The 20192-nt window shown below is 50.1% G+C and overlaps 1 protein-coding gene across 2 annotated transcripts; it reads right to left on the bottom strand.

Annotated features, from left to right (window-relative positions):
- Nucleotides 1-33: 33 nt before the first annotated feature.
- On the bottom strand, nt 34-15767 carry Csrnp2 (cysteine and serine rich nuclear protein 2). Of its 2 annotated transcripts, none has more exons than XM_021658000.2 (5): nt 15525-15767; nt 9953-10183; nt 8538-8797; nt 4695-4991; nt 34-3095 (listed from the first exon to the last, which is right to left on the bottom strand). In XM_021658000.2, the coding sequence occupies exons 2-5, from the start codon at nt 10101-10103 to the stop codon at nt 2178-2180; spliced, it is 1626 nt and encodes a 541-aa protein (XP_021513675.1). In that variant the 5' UTR covers nt 10104-10183; nt 15525-15767; the 3' UTR covers nt 34-2177. The 2 variants fall into 2 exon arrangements, with proteins under 2 accessions (XP_021513675.1, XP_021513676.1); XM_021658001.2 differs by lacking the exon at nt 15525-15767 and adding an exon at nt 10278-11802.
- Between the last annotated feature and the right edge of the window lie 4425 nt (nt 15768-20192).

The raw sequence follows: 20192 nt of genomic DNA, 5'->3' as shown, positions 1-20192 counted from the left end.
CTCCCTGCGCCTGCTAGGACACAGAACAGCACACACCCTTGAGTATTTCTTTAATATTACATTTAAATATTCTTCTTAAATACAGCATCATTACAATGTGAAGAACCTAGAGGGGGAATGGTTTTTCAGAGAGCCAGACAAGCTTTGGGTTCACACTGAGAGTGGACCTCACACAGTAGGCGAGGAGACAGCGTGGTGGGCTACAGCAGAGCCACAGCTCATCCAGGCCTGTGAGGGGCTGGCTTTGCTGCTGTGACCAAGGCCTAGCCTTCCTGGCAAGCAGGGACTACAGTTCTGTCCAACTCGGGTAGCACCGGAGCTGAGCTGGACTCGTTATAGAAAAGGCCCTTTGCTTGACATCAGTCAATGCTAAATACTTAGCACTGAGAAGCTGGGGGTACTGTGATCAGAACAGAGTCAGCATAAGAAACTAGACTTAAACAGAATTACAAAGTATTTCGGTGGCTGACTAGTCTTTCTGTTTCTTAATGAAAAATCCAAATCTAAGGGCTAAGAAAGTTGGAGTCTTAAAGAGGGAAGGGGCTGAGTCCCTGCCTTTCTAACAAACTTTCAAAAAGATTCTCCCATCAGCCAGTCTCAGCTAAGCTTCTGTCATGGATCTGAGAGTTCTAGCCTGGGTGTGGATACCTCAACCTCTTAAGGTAACTCATGAGGCTATAGAGAGAGCCTGTGCACTTCTTTAAGAACCCCAACAACAGAACCAAGCAAAACGAGGAAGGCAAAGTGTCAGAACGGGCTAAAGAGTATCTGTAGTGAGCACAGGTCTCCAGGCTTAGACTTTCCAGGTGTTTCTGCTGCCATATGCATTGAACTGTGCTTTATGACACCAGGGCCTTATCACCCCACCAAAAATAAAATAAATAAATAAATAAAGCCAGGTGAGGTGGTACACACCTGTAATCCCAGCACTCAGGATGCATGGATCAGGAGGACTGCCACAGGTTCGAGGCCAGCTTGGTCTACATAGCCAGCTAGGACTATTTAGTAACACTGTCTCAAAAAAAAAAAAAAAAAATCAGAAGAAAACATTTGTTTTTCTTTCCTGGTTAGTAAAGAATGATAGAAAAGGCCAGTATTTTGCACCTACTGCGGAGGTAGCATCGCCAATAAAAACTCAGGGCTGACCAGGGATCTTGGAACGTTAAGACATGAGGAGCAAAATCTACTGCCTGAGGTAAGTGTTGAGTCTGTCCCAGTCTATACATTTCAAAGGTCAGAAGAAGATCTTGAATCCTTTGGAATCTGGGAGTCCTATGTCATTACTAAGAATCAGTCTGACTTCCAGTTTTCATCAATCTCCAGATGGGGGCCATCCGGTAAACGCCGGGCCTTCTTAGGAGAGAGCTGTAATAGCCAAAGCTCTCTAAGCCTCCAGTACCAGGAAGGGCCGTGGGGGTGGGCACAGAGTCCTCAGCTGCCGATGACCTGTGCTAGTGCACCTTCCATTCAGACCAAGCCCTGCCAACAGGAGCATGTGGGGGAGCAGAAGGTCAGAGAGCAAGCCTGACAGTCGCTTTCCAGACTGCTCCACACTGGACCCCTGCCTTACGCGCAAGCCTCACTCTGTACCGTGCTCCTGTCCAACCTGGACTTCTTTCAAGGGAAAAGGATAAAGGAAAAGGCAGAGAAGTTTAACTCTAGTACCTAAGCACATATGAAAGAAACAATTCAAGTTACAGACCAGGAATCCCCGGTCTGCAGAGCAGATCAGGGAACAACAAACATGGAAAATTAACTTATTTACCAGTTGCAGGTGGGGGAGAGCCAGAATAAACCTTGGGACTCCTGGGAGTTTTGTACAGAAGTGGAGACTCCTGTGGCCTCCTTCTCAGACTCAGCTGAGCAGCCTTTCCTTTAGCAAGTCTGATCCACCAAGACCGGGTGTCTGAGGAGCCAGTGAGCCCCACAGGGAGCTCCTCGCATCCTTGGGTCTGGCCCTAGCATACCCAAGAGCTGCTTGAGCTATCCAGCTCACTCTGGTGGCCCAGAGAGCTCTGCAGCTGGGGCTGGCCTCCTAGGTACTCTCCCCTTTCAAAATACACGCACTACCAACCGTTTCCTACCCACTTTCCTAAGACAAAATAACCTGGGAGCAGCAGTCTCGTTTTGAAATGGCGTTGAATAATAAATAGAGAATGGGCAATGTCTGTCTCCGGTCACACTGCCAGAGGGAGTTCGAGGGCAGAGTCTTCAGGGGTCCGGTCCTCGCTCTGTTGTGAGTTCTGCACTCCACAGCCTTCTTCATTGTCTGTTCGGAAGGGTAGGTTTGAGGGAGACCATGAGGGGTGGAAGTCTTCACCCTCAGGCTCCTGATGGTCACAGTCATCAGGCAATAGTTTGTCCAGAGTGGGTGTTTTCCCCAGCTCTGCTTCACACAGGGCAGCTGAGTCAGAGGGGCTGCAGGCCACCAGTGAGGTAACGGGGAGGGAGAAAACACTCAGGTCTTTCTCCTTGGGGAAGGAAGCCGGGCCTTCTTCTGAGGCAGGTTCTGCTTTCCCTCCCATGACCGGCCTCTGCTCTACCTGGTAGTACACCAAAGGCCCACCGTTCAAGTAGGACGGGCTGCTCATCGGGGAGGCGGCTGAGTGCTCCGAGTTCTCAGCAAAACACAGGACGGACGAGCCTGGGGGCAGCTGAGCCTGGATGAGAATGGGGGCAGCCAGGCCTGGACACAGCTCTTGGGGAACTGACAGGGGCTCCTCTAGGATGCACACGCCCAGGCTCTCCACACTGGAGTCCAGGCTGGCGCTGGAGCCACTGTCCTCCTCGGCCTTGAGGCGCTCCAGCTCCTCTGCACTCTGCAGGTGCATCACGGCCGTCTCGTTCTCGGCAATGAACTCTTGGAAGTCCTGCGTCTCTGAGCCTGGCGTGCCTGGCAGGCTGCAGCCAGCGGAGGGCGTGGGCTCGTCCTCCTGGACTGCTGGTCGGCTCAGCTGCCGCTTGCTCTCCAGCTCCAGCTTCATGAGGGTGTGGAGGAAGTGAGTCCGCACGCGGATGGGATTGAACTCGATCCGCCCCGCCATGTTTCCGCAGCCGTCCCTGGAGCAGCCACAGGGGAAGGACATGCGATCCACCTGGGGGACACAGGAGGTTGTGCATGGTAAGAAAAATGGCTCTAAGTGCAGACAGGCGACATTGACAGGCGCACACACAGGCAGCTGGGGTTGGAGAAGCCACCAATTCAAAACATACCATGCAGCTCAAGCTAACAGCACTAGGCTTAGTTATCAGACCACCTGCATTGCAGCTCTAGCTCAGCCATTAATTAGTGCTGGCAACTCAAGACACCATTTATGTTCTCCCCTGGGCTGTTTCTTCTACTAAATAAAAAGACAAGAACTGCATCAAAGGCTCCTTCAGTTAGCAGGCCTACAGCTACCTCCGAGTGCTGACACCTCAGGGCGTAGAAGAGGGTTTTGTGCCTCAGGGACTCCCAGAACTTACCTGGTTCACTGAGACAAAAGGCTGGGCCACGCCTTCTGCAGTGACAGGCGTGGAAGTGAGTGGAGATCTTGCTACTTCAATGCAATACACTCTGGGGAAACTAAACAAAGGTGCCTTAGTGCTGAGGTGCTAAGGGGAGGCTCACGCGGTGACCGGCTCCTCACCACCTTCTTCTCCCTGAGGATCAGCCAGTGGAGCTCTGACGCTGTGGCCAGGACGGCTTACACCAGGAACATCCAGGAAGGAGGGGTGCTGGCATGCCAGCACACGTCTTGAATCCCAGCACGGGGAAGGCCAGGGATACGTGACTCTGTGAGTCTGTGTGAGTCTGAGGACAGCCTGAACTACACAGTGTGTTCCAGGCCAGCCTGGGCTATGGTTTTAAATGAAAAAAAAAAAAAAAAAAAAAAAAAAAAAAAAAAAAAAAAAGATCTTTCTGTCTCTGTAGTCTCCCTAATACTAGAAGCAAAACTCAGAAAAATTACAGGCAAACAGTGAGAGCATGTCTCCTGTGACAGCAGCTCACTGAATGCTCCTCCAGATCCAAGGCACCTGGGAATTCCAGTACTTGGAGGTGGAAGCAGGGCCCAGAGTTCAAGGTCATCTGTGGCTCCAAACCTGCCCCTCCTCCAAAGAAGCCTCTCTCCAGGTGCCACTCGCCGAGGCTCTGCTCAAGGCTGGGACTGGCTGGCTCATCAAGGGGCTTCATGGGAAAGAAGTCCTGGCCAGAACTGCTGCAGCTCTTTGTTGCTGAATAAAGCCAGGAAGAGTTAAAGGGCTGGAGCACAGGACCCAACAACTGTGCCCTCAGCACAGTCCATGTATTTTACTAAATGCGGCAGCACTGAGGGTTTCCAGGGAAGTGGGAGTCAAAGCGTCTCTTAGGATACAGCTAGACTGAATCCATAGTTACCTCATTTCTGTGTTCTTTCACCTCATGAAGTCACTACTTAAGAGACGCTTACTGAATGGTAAATACAGTAGCCCCTGTTCTTCCCTTTGCTGCCAGCTACTTGTCACCTCTGCGGAAAACCACAGAAAGGATAACAAGCGCTTCCACAGCCTAAGGGTCTGGCTCTGCTTGCTTACTTTGGGAGGCCTGGGACCAGAGCGTATTCTCAGTTCATGGGTCCACCATCCCTGGATGGGAAGCTTTCTGTCCTCAGTGGCATCCAACTTTGCCCCCAATCTTGGTGTAGCTATGCCATCTCAGGCCAAGAATGACTGACCTGGCATTTAATCCCAGCCTGGCTACAGGCGCACGCTTCCGGGTCACAGTAGAGCCGACAATCACAGCCACACTCCTCCCGAGACAGGCGGATGGCTCTGAGCTCTTGCTTCTCTTCAGCATCAATCCGGTGGACCCCAGAGGCCCTCAGCAGGGCCCGGCGCCGCTTGGTGGGCAGGGGCTGAAGGAAGAAGTAGTCGTCAACCTCCACATTTTCCACGTCAATGTCTTCATCTGAGACGTCGTCCAGCGTCAGGCCATCAGCCTCCACCGACTCCACCGTCCCGTTCTTGGTCAGCTGCCAGGAGACAGGGAAGGTCAGCATGAGAGCACAGGGAGCAGCGCAGTCCCCTGAGTTCTGCAGGCAGGAGCTGTGTTGTCCCACACCAGAAATGTGAGCAACTGGGCTTTATTGAATTTAATATTTAAGTGGCCAAAATAATTAATAGTTGCCATACTGGACAGCACAGGACACGATTAAAACCCACAGCGGAAAGACAGAAGCCTCACCTGGTGCTCACATTACCCCATCAGCACCAGAGATATCACCTTTCTGAGTTCTAGGTCTTCAAAACTGTTCCCTGCCACTCTGGCAGCAGACAGCTGTCACCCCACTGCTTAGGAAACAGGGGCCTAAGAACACACAAGGTCCTGTGGACAGGGGCATTTTATTTATTTTTTAAAATTTATTTATCCTTTTATAAATTACAGTTTATTCACTTTGTATCCCAGCTGTAGCCCACTCCCTTATCCCCTCCCAACTCTACTCTCCCTCCCTCATCTCCCCCTCTGCCCCTTCCCTAGTCCACTGATAGGGGATGTCCTCCTCCCCTTCCCTCTGACCCTAGCCTATCAGGGCTCATCAGGACTGGCTACACTGTCTTCCTCTGTGGCCTGATAAGGCTGCTCCTCCCTCAGGGGGAGGTGATCGAAGAGCCAGCCACTGCTCCCCTTACTAGGGAACCCATTTGGACACTGAGCTGTCATGGGCTACATCTGTGCAGGGATTCTGGGTTATCTCCATGCATGGTCCTTGGCTGGAGTAAGACATGGGCATTTTAAACACGCCTCACCCCCCTCACCCCTCCCCAAGGTAGCATTTCCACAAACGTTCCCTCCATTTCTAAGCTGTTCCCTACACCGGAGCAGATGGTGTATCAGTGGCTGGGTGTTCCTCAGCAGTGTTGGTAACCCTGAAAACCACCCTCGGTTGGAACCCTGAGGACCCAAAACTACCTTCAGAGAAGCAAGGTACATGGAGTGTAGCACCAGCCTCCCAGGAGCTTGTCAATGGACTGGAGTCCCACACAGAACACAATTACCTGCGCGCTCAGAGCTGCATTTCACCATTCAGAGAGGGGGCAGCCAACTGTTAACCCACTGACTCACTTTCACATGGGGTTTCAAAGACATGTGTTTTTCTTCCTTCTAACCCTTATCTTTCTAACTTCAGAGAAAAGCTCTGTGCGGCAGTGCAGTGTAAACAACCCTGTATGCTGTCCACGAGCTGAAGTCTGGGTTTCTGTACTGAGGTGGACGGAAAGCCAGGGCAGGGCTGTGGAAGGACAGGCTGGAGACCAATTTCTGGCTGAGTGAGTTCTACAAACCCACTAGAGGATCTAAGTAAAGAAAATGAGGCCCCAGCCCCTGGGGCTCTGGAAGCCGCTAGCAGGCTGACAGCCCAGCGGCTGGAGTCTTTGGCTTATTTCATCAGAAAGCCAGAGTAGTGCCGGGAAAGCCAACTCCTGTGAGAGAAGTGATGCAACTCGTCCGAGGAGTAAGCCGTGCACCTAACTGCGCACTGTCAGGGAATAGGCTGCATGGGGCTTCCTCGGGCCTCTACAGGCCACGACCTCTGCACCAGGCAAGCAACTGCCAGGTTCCTTTCTGTAGACCTTAGGATTGTTCCTCTCTGTTACTAAACTGCCTCACACCCAGCACTCTTGCTGTTCCCAAAGGAAATTGATCAGAGAAGTAGAATTCAGACCTCCAAAGAAGGGGCATTTCAGAGCAGTGCATCTGTTATTAAACAGTGCTAATATTCTTGGGGAAAGAGAAGTTAAAGTCAGGTGTGGTGGCTCATGCTCAGTAATCCCGGCACTTAGGAAGTGGTAGAAGCAAGAGAGAAAAAAAGGTCAAAGTCATCCCCTGCTCCACGAACTCCATGAGACCCACCCCAAAACAAAACCACCCAATACATACAATAATGAATCCCATATGGATAAAACAAAACTAAAATATTAGAAAACTGAATGTAATGAAAGCTACAGAGTTCTAACAGTTGACTGGAATATCCCCAAAGGAAAGGAAATATTAAATGGCACATGAGAGACTCAGTATGTATGCAACCAAGACTGTGCTCTTACAGGTGCTAAACACAGGAACCCTTCCTGGGGAGGAAAGCAGGCATCCTGGTGTCCTCTGCCAGCACGGCTGCAGCTCAGTGTGACCTACTAGGGGAAGACACGGAAGGATGCTCCCTTTTACAGTCTTCCTCTAACTCATGTGGGGAGCTAGGAAAGGGGCAGAGAACCTTCACTGCAACTGAGAAGAATATTTATTTGTCTAGCTGTTGCTATGGCAACAGAAAGGTGACAGGATCAGTGATGGAATTCCTCAGAAGAAAGGGAAGACTGAATGTCACTGTCATTAGTGTAGCAGACGTAAGGCCTGAGGGACAGGCTGGGAGCTTGCAAAGAAGGAAACAGTGAGACGTGCTCAGCCTGCAGACCCTGCCAGCAGTTCTCTAGCTCAGCCACCATCCGTTCAGTTTGTCGACACCCAGAAATAATGCAGCTGCCTCATGCTTTGGGCCCGGAGATTAATTCTCCTTCATAGTCATTCAATTCTCTGTCCTGGGTAGAACAGAACCCAAGACTTCGAATGCACTAGATGAGTGCACTAGCCCTGAGCTTTGCCCTCGTCTCTGGGGAGTTTGAGGACTGACAGAAACTCCAACGGAGGGTCAACAGCGCTCAGGCAGCACGTGGCTGTGGGGTAAGTCTTCCGGTGCTGTCAGTATACTGTATGAGGTGGAGTGCTTTTTTTAAAGCTTAATTTATTTGGCCAGGCCTGGTGGTATATGCCTTTAAAAGCAGCACTCAACAGACAGACAGGCAGCTATCTACCAGTGACCTGAAGCCAGCTGGTCTACACTGCAAGTTCCAGCCCAACCATATGACCCACCATGGGGGTGCTTGGGAGCAAAGCAGATTACCCAGAGGAGTGACAGTGCCCTTAAGTGCTGAGCATTGCTCCACCACCCACTGGCTCACCAGTCTACAGATCCAGCTAGGAAACGTGCTATTCTCTGTACCAAGGAGCCCGTGTTGGCCTTGTGGGGTGATGATGTGGCAGTCACAGAAGGCTTTCCTTTCAGAAAATGTTCTGTTCAGGACAAACATGGACAAACTGAAATCGGTGTTTTCTTGGTGACAGATCCAAGAAGTTTCAGGTATTCACATTACACTTAAAAAGCATTCTTGCAACAAGTAAGAACGGGATTGAGTAGAGGAAGTAGGGTTTTTTGTTTCTGTTTTCGAGACGGGATTTCGATGCCCTGGGCCTCAAGCTCAACATAGACCTGCCTGCCTCTGCCTCCTGAGGAGGGATTATAGGTGTGTGCCCATGCCTGGCTGTGAAAGTAGTTTTTATCTCTGGCTGACACTGCCACCAGAGATGACAAGGAGACTCAAGATTTGACTGAAGGCTCTGAATTTCTCAGGACGATAGACTGCACTCTCTGCTTGCCAAGGTCAGTGGGAAAGACCACAGCATCACTGGACCCCAGGGCCTCCACCTGGCCCCAGCATGCAGAAGCAACAGACCCCACGCCCACAGGCACCTTCATTTTCTTGGCGTGAAGCTTCTCCTCCTTCAGATGCTCACGAAGAATCTCTCTGTGGTTCACCTCCTGCTCCTGTGCAAACTCACAAAGTGTGTAGCTGCGTACAGAGTTATGGCGCTGGGCCATTCCCAAAGAGCTTCCACCCTGGCTGGGCACACTGGTGAAACCCTGGCGCCGGGCGAAGTAGTACACAGTCACCTGGTCAAAGCGGACATTCTTCCTCCGCAGCTGCTTCTGCCGCTTCAGGATGGATGTGGCTGTGAACACAGCAAATGGGTCTTAATCCAGACGCCTGCCCAGGGCTCTCACCTGCTCTTATCCATCCAGGCTCTTAACCCTTTCCCACATGTGAGGCGATTTCCAAGTCTTAAGTCAGAAGCAAAACTGGAAGGAGCCTTGAACCACAGTGGTTCATCCCACTGCCTCCGGACTGACTTCATCTAACTAGCTGGTCACAAAATCTATTTTTAGACAGCAACTAGGGAGTGCTAGGTGATCTTTTCAGGAGAAAAGAAAATTGCCATGTGATAATTTAAACTAATTAAAACTACATTTTAAAGATTCAGCTCTTCAGTCTGTACTTCGATAGCCACGTGGGACTATGCTGCCAAGGAACAGCTCTGCCACAGAGGAAACTCAATGGCCACTGGAGTGGCCATCTTCACTAATGGGCCTGACGATAAGTATTTCAGACTCTGCAGGCCATGAGGTCTCTGTGGCAACTCCGTAGGCATGAAACAACCACACACAATGGGTGTGACTGCTGCAACGAAACCTCAGAAACAGCCGCATATCAGAAGCAGTCCCAGAATACGCCCTGAGCCTCGGTATCAGAGGCTCCTCATAGGAATAGCTTGATAGCTGGGACACACTGTGCCCAGGCTAGGGCCACTGGAAAAGCTGCCAGGTGTGCTCTGAACTGAATTAATGGTACCCTTCAGGGCCTTCATTTCAGGGTTCAAACCCTTGGAGAATTACAGGATCAAGACAATAGGAATGAAGAGCTCTGGAGGTGCTCAGTGTCCAAACAAACATTTACTCCTGTTTCAGTTACAATTTCTTGAAACCCTGGGCAAGTTCCTTGAGGTAAAAGCTCTAAGCTCCTTTTTCTCCATCAAATCCCACCCATTCTGGGCACCCCAAACCACAACACAAGTAGAATAAATCACACTTCAGCCTCTGCTATTGGAGCAGTGAGGTTTCCCAAAAAGCAAGGACACGCTATGGAAAGAGTACACCCCAGGATGGACAGAAGCAAGGTCACGCTATGGGAAAGGCACACCTCGGGATGGACAGAAAGAAGCGAGGACACGCTATGGGAAGAACACACCCCAGGATGGACAGAGGCGGGCTCAGGCTCCTGGGGCTCTCTAGGGAGCACGGCTGAGGCAAGACAGGAGTTGCGCACTTACGTGTGAAGCTGGCCGTTGTAGGAGGGTTAAGGCTGTCGCAGCTATCAGCACTGTCGCTGCTGGATGTGTCATCATCTGAGTTGGAAACAGATGAGCCCACATCCACATCATCAAACTTCCTCTTGAGCCCGGAGCCCGAGAATGCATCCATTGGCTTCAAAAGTTTCCCTTGGGAGCCAACCACGATGGCCCCGAGCTGCTCACCGCCAGCTAGCCAGGAGCATCAGGATTCTGCCCAGGGGAGAAGAGGAGTCAGCGGTGCTGTCCCAAGACAATGGGCCTGTTAAGTCTGTAAACATCACTGGAACTGAAGAAAGCTCAGCACCTAGCCTAGCACTGGGTCTGACTCCTCCGGACCAGACCATTTCTTGGTTGACTCTGGCCAGTGTTCTCTTCCTTGTGTCCTTTCAGCCCCTTCAAGCTCTTAGAAGGAGTTTGCAGCATCACTTTCCCAGTGCAGGGATGGCCTCACTCCCAAGGCTGCTGGCCCAGGCCACCTCTCACTTCAATTCTGACCACACAGGAGAGCACTCCAAGGGATTCCTGGGAGAGACTAGTCCACACTGCATAACCTTTGCCTAAACCAAAGCCAGACCCGAGTGTTTATCCCAGTGATAATATAGTCTGGCATTTCCCCAAGTGTAGATCTGAAACACACTAGTTCCATGGATATTAATAGCTTTTTGAATGAAAATAGGACTGCTGTGTTAAAATAGTTTAGAAAACCACTATGGCAGAACCTCTTAGGTTTTTTGTTGTTGTTTTGTTTTTTTAATATACTAAGCATGGTAAAGGCTGGAATAAAACAGTACAGTATTTCACAACCTGATTATGGAACCCACTGTTTCCAAAGTATGTTAGGGGGCAAATAATCTCTGGAACGCACTTTGGGAAATTCTGCTCCAGACTCTCACTTTTGAAGGACATTGGCACTCAGGAAAACCCTTGACCCAGATCTTCACAAGTGTGAAGTGTCTCACCAGGCTCCCAGAAAGGGCAAATTTAGTACTAAAGAAAGGAGCCAAGATTAGAATCAGAACTGGCTTCAAAACCCAGAAAGTGGGGCTGTGGGTGTAGCTCAGTGTTACAGCGCTTGCCTCATATACCCAAGGCCACAGGTTTGATCCCAGCACTGCAAATGAAACTAAAACCAGACTCTTCCTCAGCCTTTCATGGTCTCCCATCAGTATCTGTGCAAAGGAGGACACAAGAGCTTTACACTCATGGGCCTCTGAAGAGAAACCATCAGGGAAAAACAGAAAAGAAGTGACAATTAGCCCTGGTTACACTAACATGGCAGCACATGCCTCTTTCCTTCTCCGTCTTTGCATTTAAGCTCCAAAAGGACAGGAATCTGCTGAGGAGAAATGCTGTCAGAGCCAGGCCCACATGTGATGAGGCCTGACACTCCCCATACTATGATCTCACTAGTTGCTAATTATGCAGCAGGATTAACAGCACTGCCCAGAACTACATGGCTGCCTTGCCGCAGAGCAGCTACCCAGAATGCACTGTGCTGATGAGAGGTGTCTCCCACAGTCTGGACACTACCACATCTTTTAGCAGCAACCTAGATCAGCTCTGCAAAGTTAGCCAAACCTGGTGCCTGCTTTGGGGATTTCCTAAAATACCTACTCAGATCACATAAAAATCCCACAGCTAAGTCACAAGATGAACTGCGTACCCAAACAAGACATCCCCCAAGCAAGTTTGGTTAAGAAGAAAAATTAAAATCAAGAGCTTGTTAAGAATTATAAGCGAGGACATGGTGGCACATGCCTGTAATCCCAGCACTCAGAGGCACAGACAAATGGCACTCTGTGAGTTTGAGGCCAGCCTGGTCTACATAGGACAGCCAGGGCAACATAGAACCCATATTTAATATATATACACATATATATACATATACATATATATATACACACCCACATACACATATATATACACACATTATATATATATATATATATATATATATATATATATATATATGTATGCATGTACATATGATATTAAGAACTGGCAGTCAGCAGTTAAGAGTGCTGGCTGCTCTTCCGAAGGACCTGCGTTCAGTTCTAGCATCCAACCCGTGTAGCTCCAGTCCCAGGTATCTGAAACACGCTTTAGGCACCGGGCACATGCATACATGCAGATAAAAATGCCTACACACATAACATAAAATCTAAAGTCTGAAAGGATGAACATGAGTCCAGATTATCAACTGTGCTCCTTGGGTCGGTTCTATAGGTCACCTTCTTGGGAAATCAGAGCGGGAAAAGAGTGAAGGGACTTTTTAAGGGTTAAGATTTTTAGCTGGGCTTAAGGATGAGACTTTCCAGCTAACAAATGTCTCATTCCATTCTATTTTGGGTGAAGGAGCATGGGGGGGGCACCTTTGTCATTAACTATTCATATGGACACCACAGAGGAGACAATGTTGACTGCTGAATCTCGCCCCCAAGTCCATGCCGTCTCCACTACAGAAGGAACTGACACTGAGCAAAGAGCCCAGTTTCTAGGAAAAGGCTTAAGCGCCCTTCAGACTGAACTGAGCTCCAGGTAACACTTCTAGAAAGGTGCCCATTCCTCACCGGAAGCAGGAATGTGTGCTTGGAAGCAAACATATGTTCGCTCTTTCCTCTGGGGCCTTTGCTTCCAGTCGTGTGGATTTTCTTTGAGTATTACTCTTTGGGGCTCACATGAAGCTGGCTTTGAGCCAAACCACCTTTCTTGTTAAAATTCTTCCTATCTTAACCCAGCTGCCCTCAAGAGTGCCCTTGAGCATGCGGATGCTGGCTGTGTGCCCCAAGCCTCTTTGTTCACGTCTTCTCACTTCTGGGGTTGCAGTTTGAGCAATGACAGAGGTAGGTAGGAAAGAAGGGGGAGGGGAAAACTGCCAGGCAGAAGGAAAAGTAATTTCCTTAAGCTGCCAAGAACAATCAGGTCTACATGTGTAAGTGATGTGTACCCTGGCCTATGTGACCTGGCCCATTGAAGGACTGGGGTGTAGTTGGTAGAACTGGCTGCCTATAATGCTTGCAGCCTTCCCTGGCTTCAGTTCCCAGCACCACAAATCAACAACAACAAACACATCTTATGGAGAACACTCTGGAAAATTCTTTGAGACTCCACTGTTTTAGCTTTCTTCAGCTAACTAAGGATTTTAGCAATACCTCCTGTACAATTACCTGTTACTTAAAATTGTTTAAGTTAGCTATTAGCTCAAATTGGCCTTCAGCTACCAACCTTCCGGAGCCCCAGCTTGTTGCTTGAGAAAGGCCTGGAACTCACACAGTGCCTCAGCTCCCCAGTGCTGGGCATGGGCATGCGCCAGTGCAGCCTCCACCCCTGAGAACTTTAAACTCTCTGTCCTCAGCTCCTGGCCAACAAACACTTCGGCTCAGCTCTCCTCGTCCAGGTCTCTGTGAGCCTGACTTGTTAAAGACCTTCATGGACATCAACATCCCTCCTCCCTCCACGCTGCCCTCAAGAACTCACTCATTCCTATGGTAACACCAGAACAGCTTTCACAGTTTTTAATTCACCAGTTAATATCCTTGTAAACCCATTGTGGAAATCAGTCATTCCCACTGGCTCAACTGTCCCTCTAACCATTGGTAAAAGATAGTTCAAAAGATATTCTTTAACCCTCACATGATGGTGGATGCATGCACTCCCAGCAGGAGCAAGAGTTCAAGGTCACCCCAGCTACCAAGCAAGCTTGCTGCTAACCAAGGCTACGTGAAACGCTGTCTCAACCCTCCCAACCTTCCACTTTATAAGTTACATCCAAGCACTGAAACCTATACAGAAATAACCAAGTGAGACTAGAGATCAAATCACAAAGCAATACTCACCTGTCTAAATAAACATCTCAAGCAACAAATAGTTTGTCTCTCTGTAGAAGCTTTTACACGTGAAATGAAGACTCAGAGACACACTGTGACTCTGTGCCTTGTGCTGCTTCATTAAGTGTTTCTAGCTGAACATTTCCCATAGGAACACAATCTAGTCCGTCACTACAGGACAGAGACATTAGGCTAGTGCCAAATAAAACCAGCATGTGTATTTCAGTACTAGGTCTAAGCTTTCTACAGGCTGAGAAGGACTCAAACCTCAAATCCCAACCTATGTAAGAATAGCAAAAACTGGGTGTGGCAGCAAATGCCTTTAGCGCCAGCTCTCAGGGACAGATACAGGTGGATCTCTGTGAGTTTCAGGCCAGCCTGGGCCACATGGTGAGTCCAGGACAGCCAGAACTATGCAGAGGAACACTGTCCTAAAAAAAAAAAAAAAAAAAAAAAAAGGAAGAAAAAGGAAAAACTGTGGACAGAGTATGTTTGTAAAGTTTGGGTAGTCCTCACAGGGAGAGCCTTTCCACCCAAGTAGAACCTAATATTCTGCGAAAGGTCAAGGAACCTCTTTCAGGACTGTTAGGACTACCGCCATGACTGGGATAGGAGTAGGGTAGAAAGGCTCGCTGTTAGCCCCACAGTTACCCTGAGTAAGGTGCCCCACCCTGTTTCTCTTTCCTAAGACTCTACAGTTTGATGGATCCATGTGTCCTTGTGATCAGCAAGCAGATCAGGACCGTGGAAAAGCACATAAGGTGCTCTGGTAAACCACCTAGTCAAGAAGCCCTTTCCCAGCCCCTCTCCCGGGTTCTTCCTGGTTTAGTAACACTCGATCAGAACTTGGCTGCCCACACATAAGCCACATCCTCGGAGAGACACGAGATCTCTGTGAGAACTGGAACATGGTGCTGCATTAAGTCTCCTCTCAAGGATAGCGTCTGCCACACACCAGCAGCTGCTTATAGAGATCGGTGCATTTTAAAGCCACCAACGAAAAGGAGAACGTGAACCGCAAACTGGAGGACAAGGGGAACAGTGTCGTCTCTTGGGGATAACTTCTAACCTTTCATCCTAAAGAACCGTCGTGTGTCACACTGCCACTCTTAACCCTTCTAAAAGGATGAATCAGGACCACAGCACTCAAAGGGATGGATGGCAGGCGGCTGCCTGTTTGGGCCTATGAAAAGGATCAAGCTATAGCAACCCGCGCAAGCGATGCTCTCATTTTTTGTACACAACGCCAGAAAAATGGAGACATCAGGAACCAGAGTGGAAGGGACATGTCAAGTCACCTCAGCACTGCTGAGGAACCCGTCAGCTCTCAACCCATTGACTCCCGCTGGCCTTCCCGCTCATTCTGCAGGCTTCCCCAGCCTCCTGCCCGCTACTCACAAATTCCCAAGCACTCCTCCCACATTTTCCTCCAGCCCTCCTCCCCTTCCTTCACTTCCCTCCATCCTCCATCCCTGCCCACTCCATTCCGAACCCGGCCGTCAGCCACAACCCTGCCGGCTTCCAAGCCGCCCCTCTGTCCCTCGAGCGAGCCTGCAGCCCGGCGCCCCTCGCTCCCACGCCTCTTCCCAGAGGCGCCCCGGCTCCCCGCCCCCCGCCGCCCGGGTTCGCACGGCTCAGCGCCGGAGCGGAGCCGCGGCCGCCCGACAGCCGCTGCCGAGCAAGGACGAGGCGGACCCCTCTGCCCCGCACCCCAGGCCCATTACCGGCCCCGCCGCGGCCGTCTCTCCCGTCACGGTCTCCGCCGCCCCCGCTGCCGCCTCAGCCCGTGTGCAAGAGGAGCAGACAGAGGCGCGCCCCGCTGGCCCGGCTCGTCGCGCAGCTCCCGGGGCTGCAGGGCGTGTGGGCCGGCCGGCAGGCGGCGGGGGGCGGGCAGCTCTGCACTCGGGCGCCCCGGGCAGCACAGCCCAGAACCGCCCCGGCTCCGGCTAACAATAGGCTCCGGCCGCAGCGCTCTGCCTCTTATAGGCGCCGGCGCGTCGGGGCCGAGTCCCGGGGCAGCCTGGGAAATGGAGTCTCCGCCCGGCCCACGCCCCACGGTATGCCGGGAGTTGGAGGCGAAGAGCGCTGCAGAGCCCAGTGCCGCCTGGGAGCAAGCCTCCACCACCCGTGGAGAGCGACTCTAGGGCAGCTGCTCCCCTCGGATGCGGCCCTCGCCACACCGACTAGGTTCTCCTCGCACCAGGACCTCGCGCTCGTGCCTGAGGAACGTAGTCCTCGTTCATGGGGTTGTCCCCATGTGACTTGCTGCTGCTGGCCTAATTTTATACAAGAAATTACAAGCAATGGCCCGTCTACTTATGTGGTGGATCAATCTCTCCCCGACCCTCACCCTCCGCTTCCCGCCCCCAGACAGGGTTTCTCTGTGTAGCCCTGGCTGTCCTGGAACTCAGAGATCCACCTGACTCTATCTCCTGAGCGCTGGCATTGAAGGCCTGCGCCACCATATCGACTGATTTCTCCATGTTCTTGAAAAAAATAAAAATTCCTTTTTTTTTTTTTAAATCTCTGATAATCACAGCTTTGCAGCTCATCTTTTAAATATCTTATTTAAAAAATGATTGCGGACTTGTGTAGGACCTACAACTTTTCTTTCTTACCCTGTTTCTCCTCGGATTTATGCCGCAAGATCCAGGCCCAGCCCGTGCTCCCCCCTCCCATTGAAAGACTGCCAGGAGCCTATCTAGACGGGGAGACCCCGCTTCCCAAGGAACAGCGAGACCAGCCTTCGGATGCAAGCCGCAAGAGGTTTATTTTGATACACGGGTACCCGGGGCGACCAAGCCTATCGGAGGACTTGCGCGCCTCTCGGTTAGGGTGACGGGTTTTTATAGGGCTCGGGAGCAGGAGGCGCGGTTACAGAAGCGAGAAGCAGTTACAGGGTTCTGATTGGGTGGTTTGAACAAAGCCGTAGTTAAGTTACGTACCCAGAACAGGGAAGGCGGGAAGGCAGATTGTGAGCCAAGTCACGTACCCCCCGGAACCGGAAGGCGGGAAAGAATGCAGCGAGGTAGCTCTTGCTATACCACGCCTACTCTACATAGTGTTAACGATCGCTGCTTATCTTTTGGTCTTTCACCATAATGTGTCATCTTATTTCCGTCTACCCTTCTCAGACCCATACTTTGCTTGGATAAACTGGCTTTTCCTGTAGCTCCGTCAACAATCATGCTGCTACCTCAAGCTTTTTTACCATTAGAGTCCTTACCAACCACGTGTTGGATCATTTAATAACTATTCAAATGTGTAGTGAAAGTTTTGAGTTTCTTTAAAAACTCAGTTATGTAAACAAGGGGTTACCAGGTTACGGGGAAACGGGGCTGCTTCAGAGTGTCCACACCAGCAGACTATTTACCTCTTCGGGCTCCGAGAGGGATGTGTTCTTTGTCAGCTGAGGATAGTTTGATTCTGGGGATTCTGAGAGGATATAAATGCCAGCGCCCAGGGAGGGACATGGCCCTTTGAGGAAGGAGGAGGCTGCTGCTCCCCCTCCTACTACTCATGGTTGCTGTTGTAGTTTGATGAAAAGAAATTTGGGATATTGTGACTATGTGACTTGTTTCAAGGAACCTGACAACTCTAACCAGCAGGAAGTAGTTTAAGGGACCTATGCCCCCTTCTCCCCACTGTCCTTCTTTCTCTCCTACCTGGTGTTGGAAGGGATTGGGGTGGAGAAGGGAGGTAGAGGTATAAGAACCCAAATAATATAATTAAAAACACAAGTCAAAACAAATGTCTTGGGGCTGGAGAGATGGCTCAGAGGTTAAGAGCACTATCTGCTCTTCCAGAGGTCCTGAGTTCAATTCCCAGCAACCACATGGTGGCTCACAACCATCTATAATGAAATTCGGTGCCCTCTTCTGTCATGCAGATGTATATGCAAAATGTAAAATAAAGAAATATGTAAAATAAAGAAATAAAAAAAAATTAAAAAAAAAAAACAAAAAAAAAAAAAACAAAAAAACAAATGTCTTCCTATTAGAGAGGTTAACTTCACACACACACATACACACATACGTTTTTGTAGCTCAAGATGGGTTTGATTTTTTTTTTTCCCAGACAGCATTTCTCTGTGTAGCCTTGACTGTCCTAGAACTAGCTCTGTAGACCAGGCTGTCCTTGAACTCAGAGATCCTCCTACTCCTGCCTCCTGAGTGCTGGGATTATAGGCGTGCACTGGTTTTTATAAGACTGACTGGTTTTTGTATTCTTTTATGGGGGGGGGCATTTGAAACAGGGTTTCTCTGGGTACCTCTGGCTGTTCTGGGCCCTCTTTGCAGACCAGGCTTTGACTCAAAGAGCTCTGCCTGCCTGTGCCTCCCAGAGCGCTGGGATTCCAGATGTGTACCACTGGTTTTGAATTCTTAATCCTCCTGCTTCAGCTTCTTGGGGGCATAATTTGAAACAACTGCTGTTTCTGGTCTCTTTCTCGTATTTCTTTGGCATTGCTACCTGTTGTATTTGATATTTTTGCAGTCTTCCATCTTAACTAGACTCCATGAGACTAAGGAGTTGTTTTGTTTATTCTCAACACCAAATTAAAAAAGAAACTGGTTATTTGATGTTTAGGAGCACAGTAAATATTTATTGGATGCATGGATGGATGGTTGGTTGGCAGGATTAAAGTATGTGGAGGGGTGTGTGTGCTGGTTCTAAACGCTAGTTCATTTTTCATGTAACCCAGAATCTACGAAGCCAGCTCCACAGGCTACTAAGCCATCTCACCTTCCAAAATGACACACTGAGTGGTTTTGAAAAAGTGCCACAAATTCTAGGTGGGTTTTTTTTTCCTCCATCAAAAGACTTTTGTGTCTAGGAGACAACAGCACAAAGGGAGAAACAGCAGGTCATGAGAAAGCATCTTTAAGATAGCATGCACTGACCATCTACCCGAGGAAACTTAAGAGGGGACACAATGAAAACCAGGGATCCACCTGGGCAAGGTGGCACACACCTGTGATCCCAGCACTCAGGGAGGCAGAGGCAGGAGAATCTCTGTGAGTTCGAGGGCAGCCTGGTCTACAAAGCGAGTCCATGACAACTGAGGCTACACAGAGAAACCCTAAGAAAAGAAAGCCAGGGATCCTGGGACTGCGCTGCTGGGAGATAAAGCTGTATTCTGATTTCCATGTGTGCTGGGCTCTGAACAAGCTTCTGTGCCTCGGGCCCACAGGGCGGCTTACAACCATCTGTAACTGTAGTCCCAGGGGACCCATGCCTTTGGCCTCTGCAGGCACCTGCACTCATGTGCATATACCCACATGAATACGAGTGTGCACACACAAGTGTATGCTCACAACTACACGTAATCAAAAATATAAATAAATCTTAAACAAACAACCCAGCTGGCAGTGGTGGCATATGACTCAAATCCCAGACTTGGGAGGCAGAGGCGGGCAGATCTGAGTTCAAGGCCAGCCTGGTGTACAGAGTGAGTGCCAGGACAGCCAGGACTCCACAGAGAAACAAACAAACAAAACCCATCTAGTCTGGGTGTGGTGCCACAAACCTTCAATCCCAGCAGATTGCTGAGTTTGAGGCTAGCCTGGTCTATATAGTGAGTCCCAAGCCAGCCACAGCTACATGGTGAGACCCTGTCTAAAGGAACATACAGATAAAGGTCACTTGCATGAAGGAAAGGCCGGGGAGGTGGCTGGCCAGAAAGTGCTTGCATTTCGAGGGGAGAGATGTGTGGCACCATGCCCAGGTAAACAGCCTCTTAACTGTTTGTCAGCAAACAGTCTCTTTTTACAATATTTTAAAATTTGTTTTCCAGGATTTTTATTTTGTTTATGGGATTGCCAGCGTGTATGCACACACACAGAGGTCAGAAGAGGGCAGTAGAGTTATAGATCGTTGTGGTCTGCCATATGAGTGCAGGAAACCAAACCCCAGTTCTCTGTCAGCACAGCAAGTGCTCCCAGCTGAACCCCTTCTCCAGCCTGACGAGGGAGTCAGGTGCCCCAGAACTGGACTTAAGACAGCTGAGAGCCACCATGTGGGCGCTGATGGAGGCCATGCACCTTCACCAGTGTGCCAACCTGCAATCCTTGGGGGAACCTTCTCACTGGCCCGTAAATGCAAACCGTCTCATTGCTGACAGCCAAGCACTTAGTGACCGTGCAGCATTGTTTTTACGTCAACTTGACACAAGCTGGAGCCATGTGAGAGGAAGGGGCCACAGGTCAAGTCTTAGCGACTGGCGGGAGGCCCAGCCCATTGTGGGTGGAGCTACCCCTGGGCTGATGATCCTGGCTTCTGTGAGAACGCAGGCTGAGCAAACCATGGGGAGGGAGCCAGGAAGCAGCCCCCTCCACAGCCTGTGCAACAGTGCTTTGTTCTGACTTCTCCCTTTTATTTCCCAATACTCCCAT

The sequence above is a fragment of the Meriones unguiculatus genome, chromosome 8 (genome assembly GCF_030254825.1).
Source record: "Meriones unguiculatus strain TT.TT164.6M chromosome 8, Bangor_MerUng_6.1, whole genome shotgun sequence".
NCBI lineage: Eukaryota > Metazoa > Chordata > Mammalia > Rodentia > Muridae > Meriones > Meriones unguiculatus.
Note: the sequence above shows the minus strand (reverse complement) of the source record. Positions and strands in the feature narration are given on the sequence as shown.

Coding starts and splice junctions, on each gene's coding strand:
- Csrnp2 (XM_021658000.2), bottom strand. CDS start 10,103: ATGGATGCATTCTCGGGCTCCGGGCTCAAGAGGAAGTTTGATGATGTG. Junction 8,798..9,952: donor TACAACGGCCAGCTTCACAC/GTAAGTGCGCAA, acceptor CTGTGTTCACAG/CCACATCCATCCTGAAGCGG. Junction 4,992..8,537: donor TTCACGCCAAGAAAATGAAG/GTGCCTGTGGGC, acceptor GTCTCCTGGCAG/CTGACCAAGAACGGGACGGT.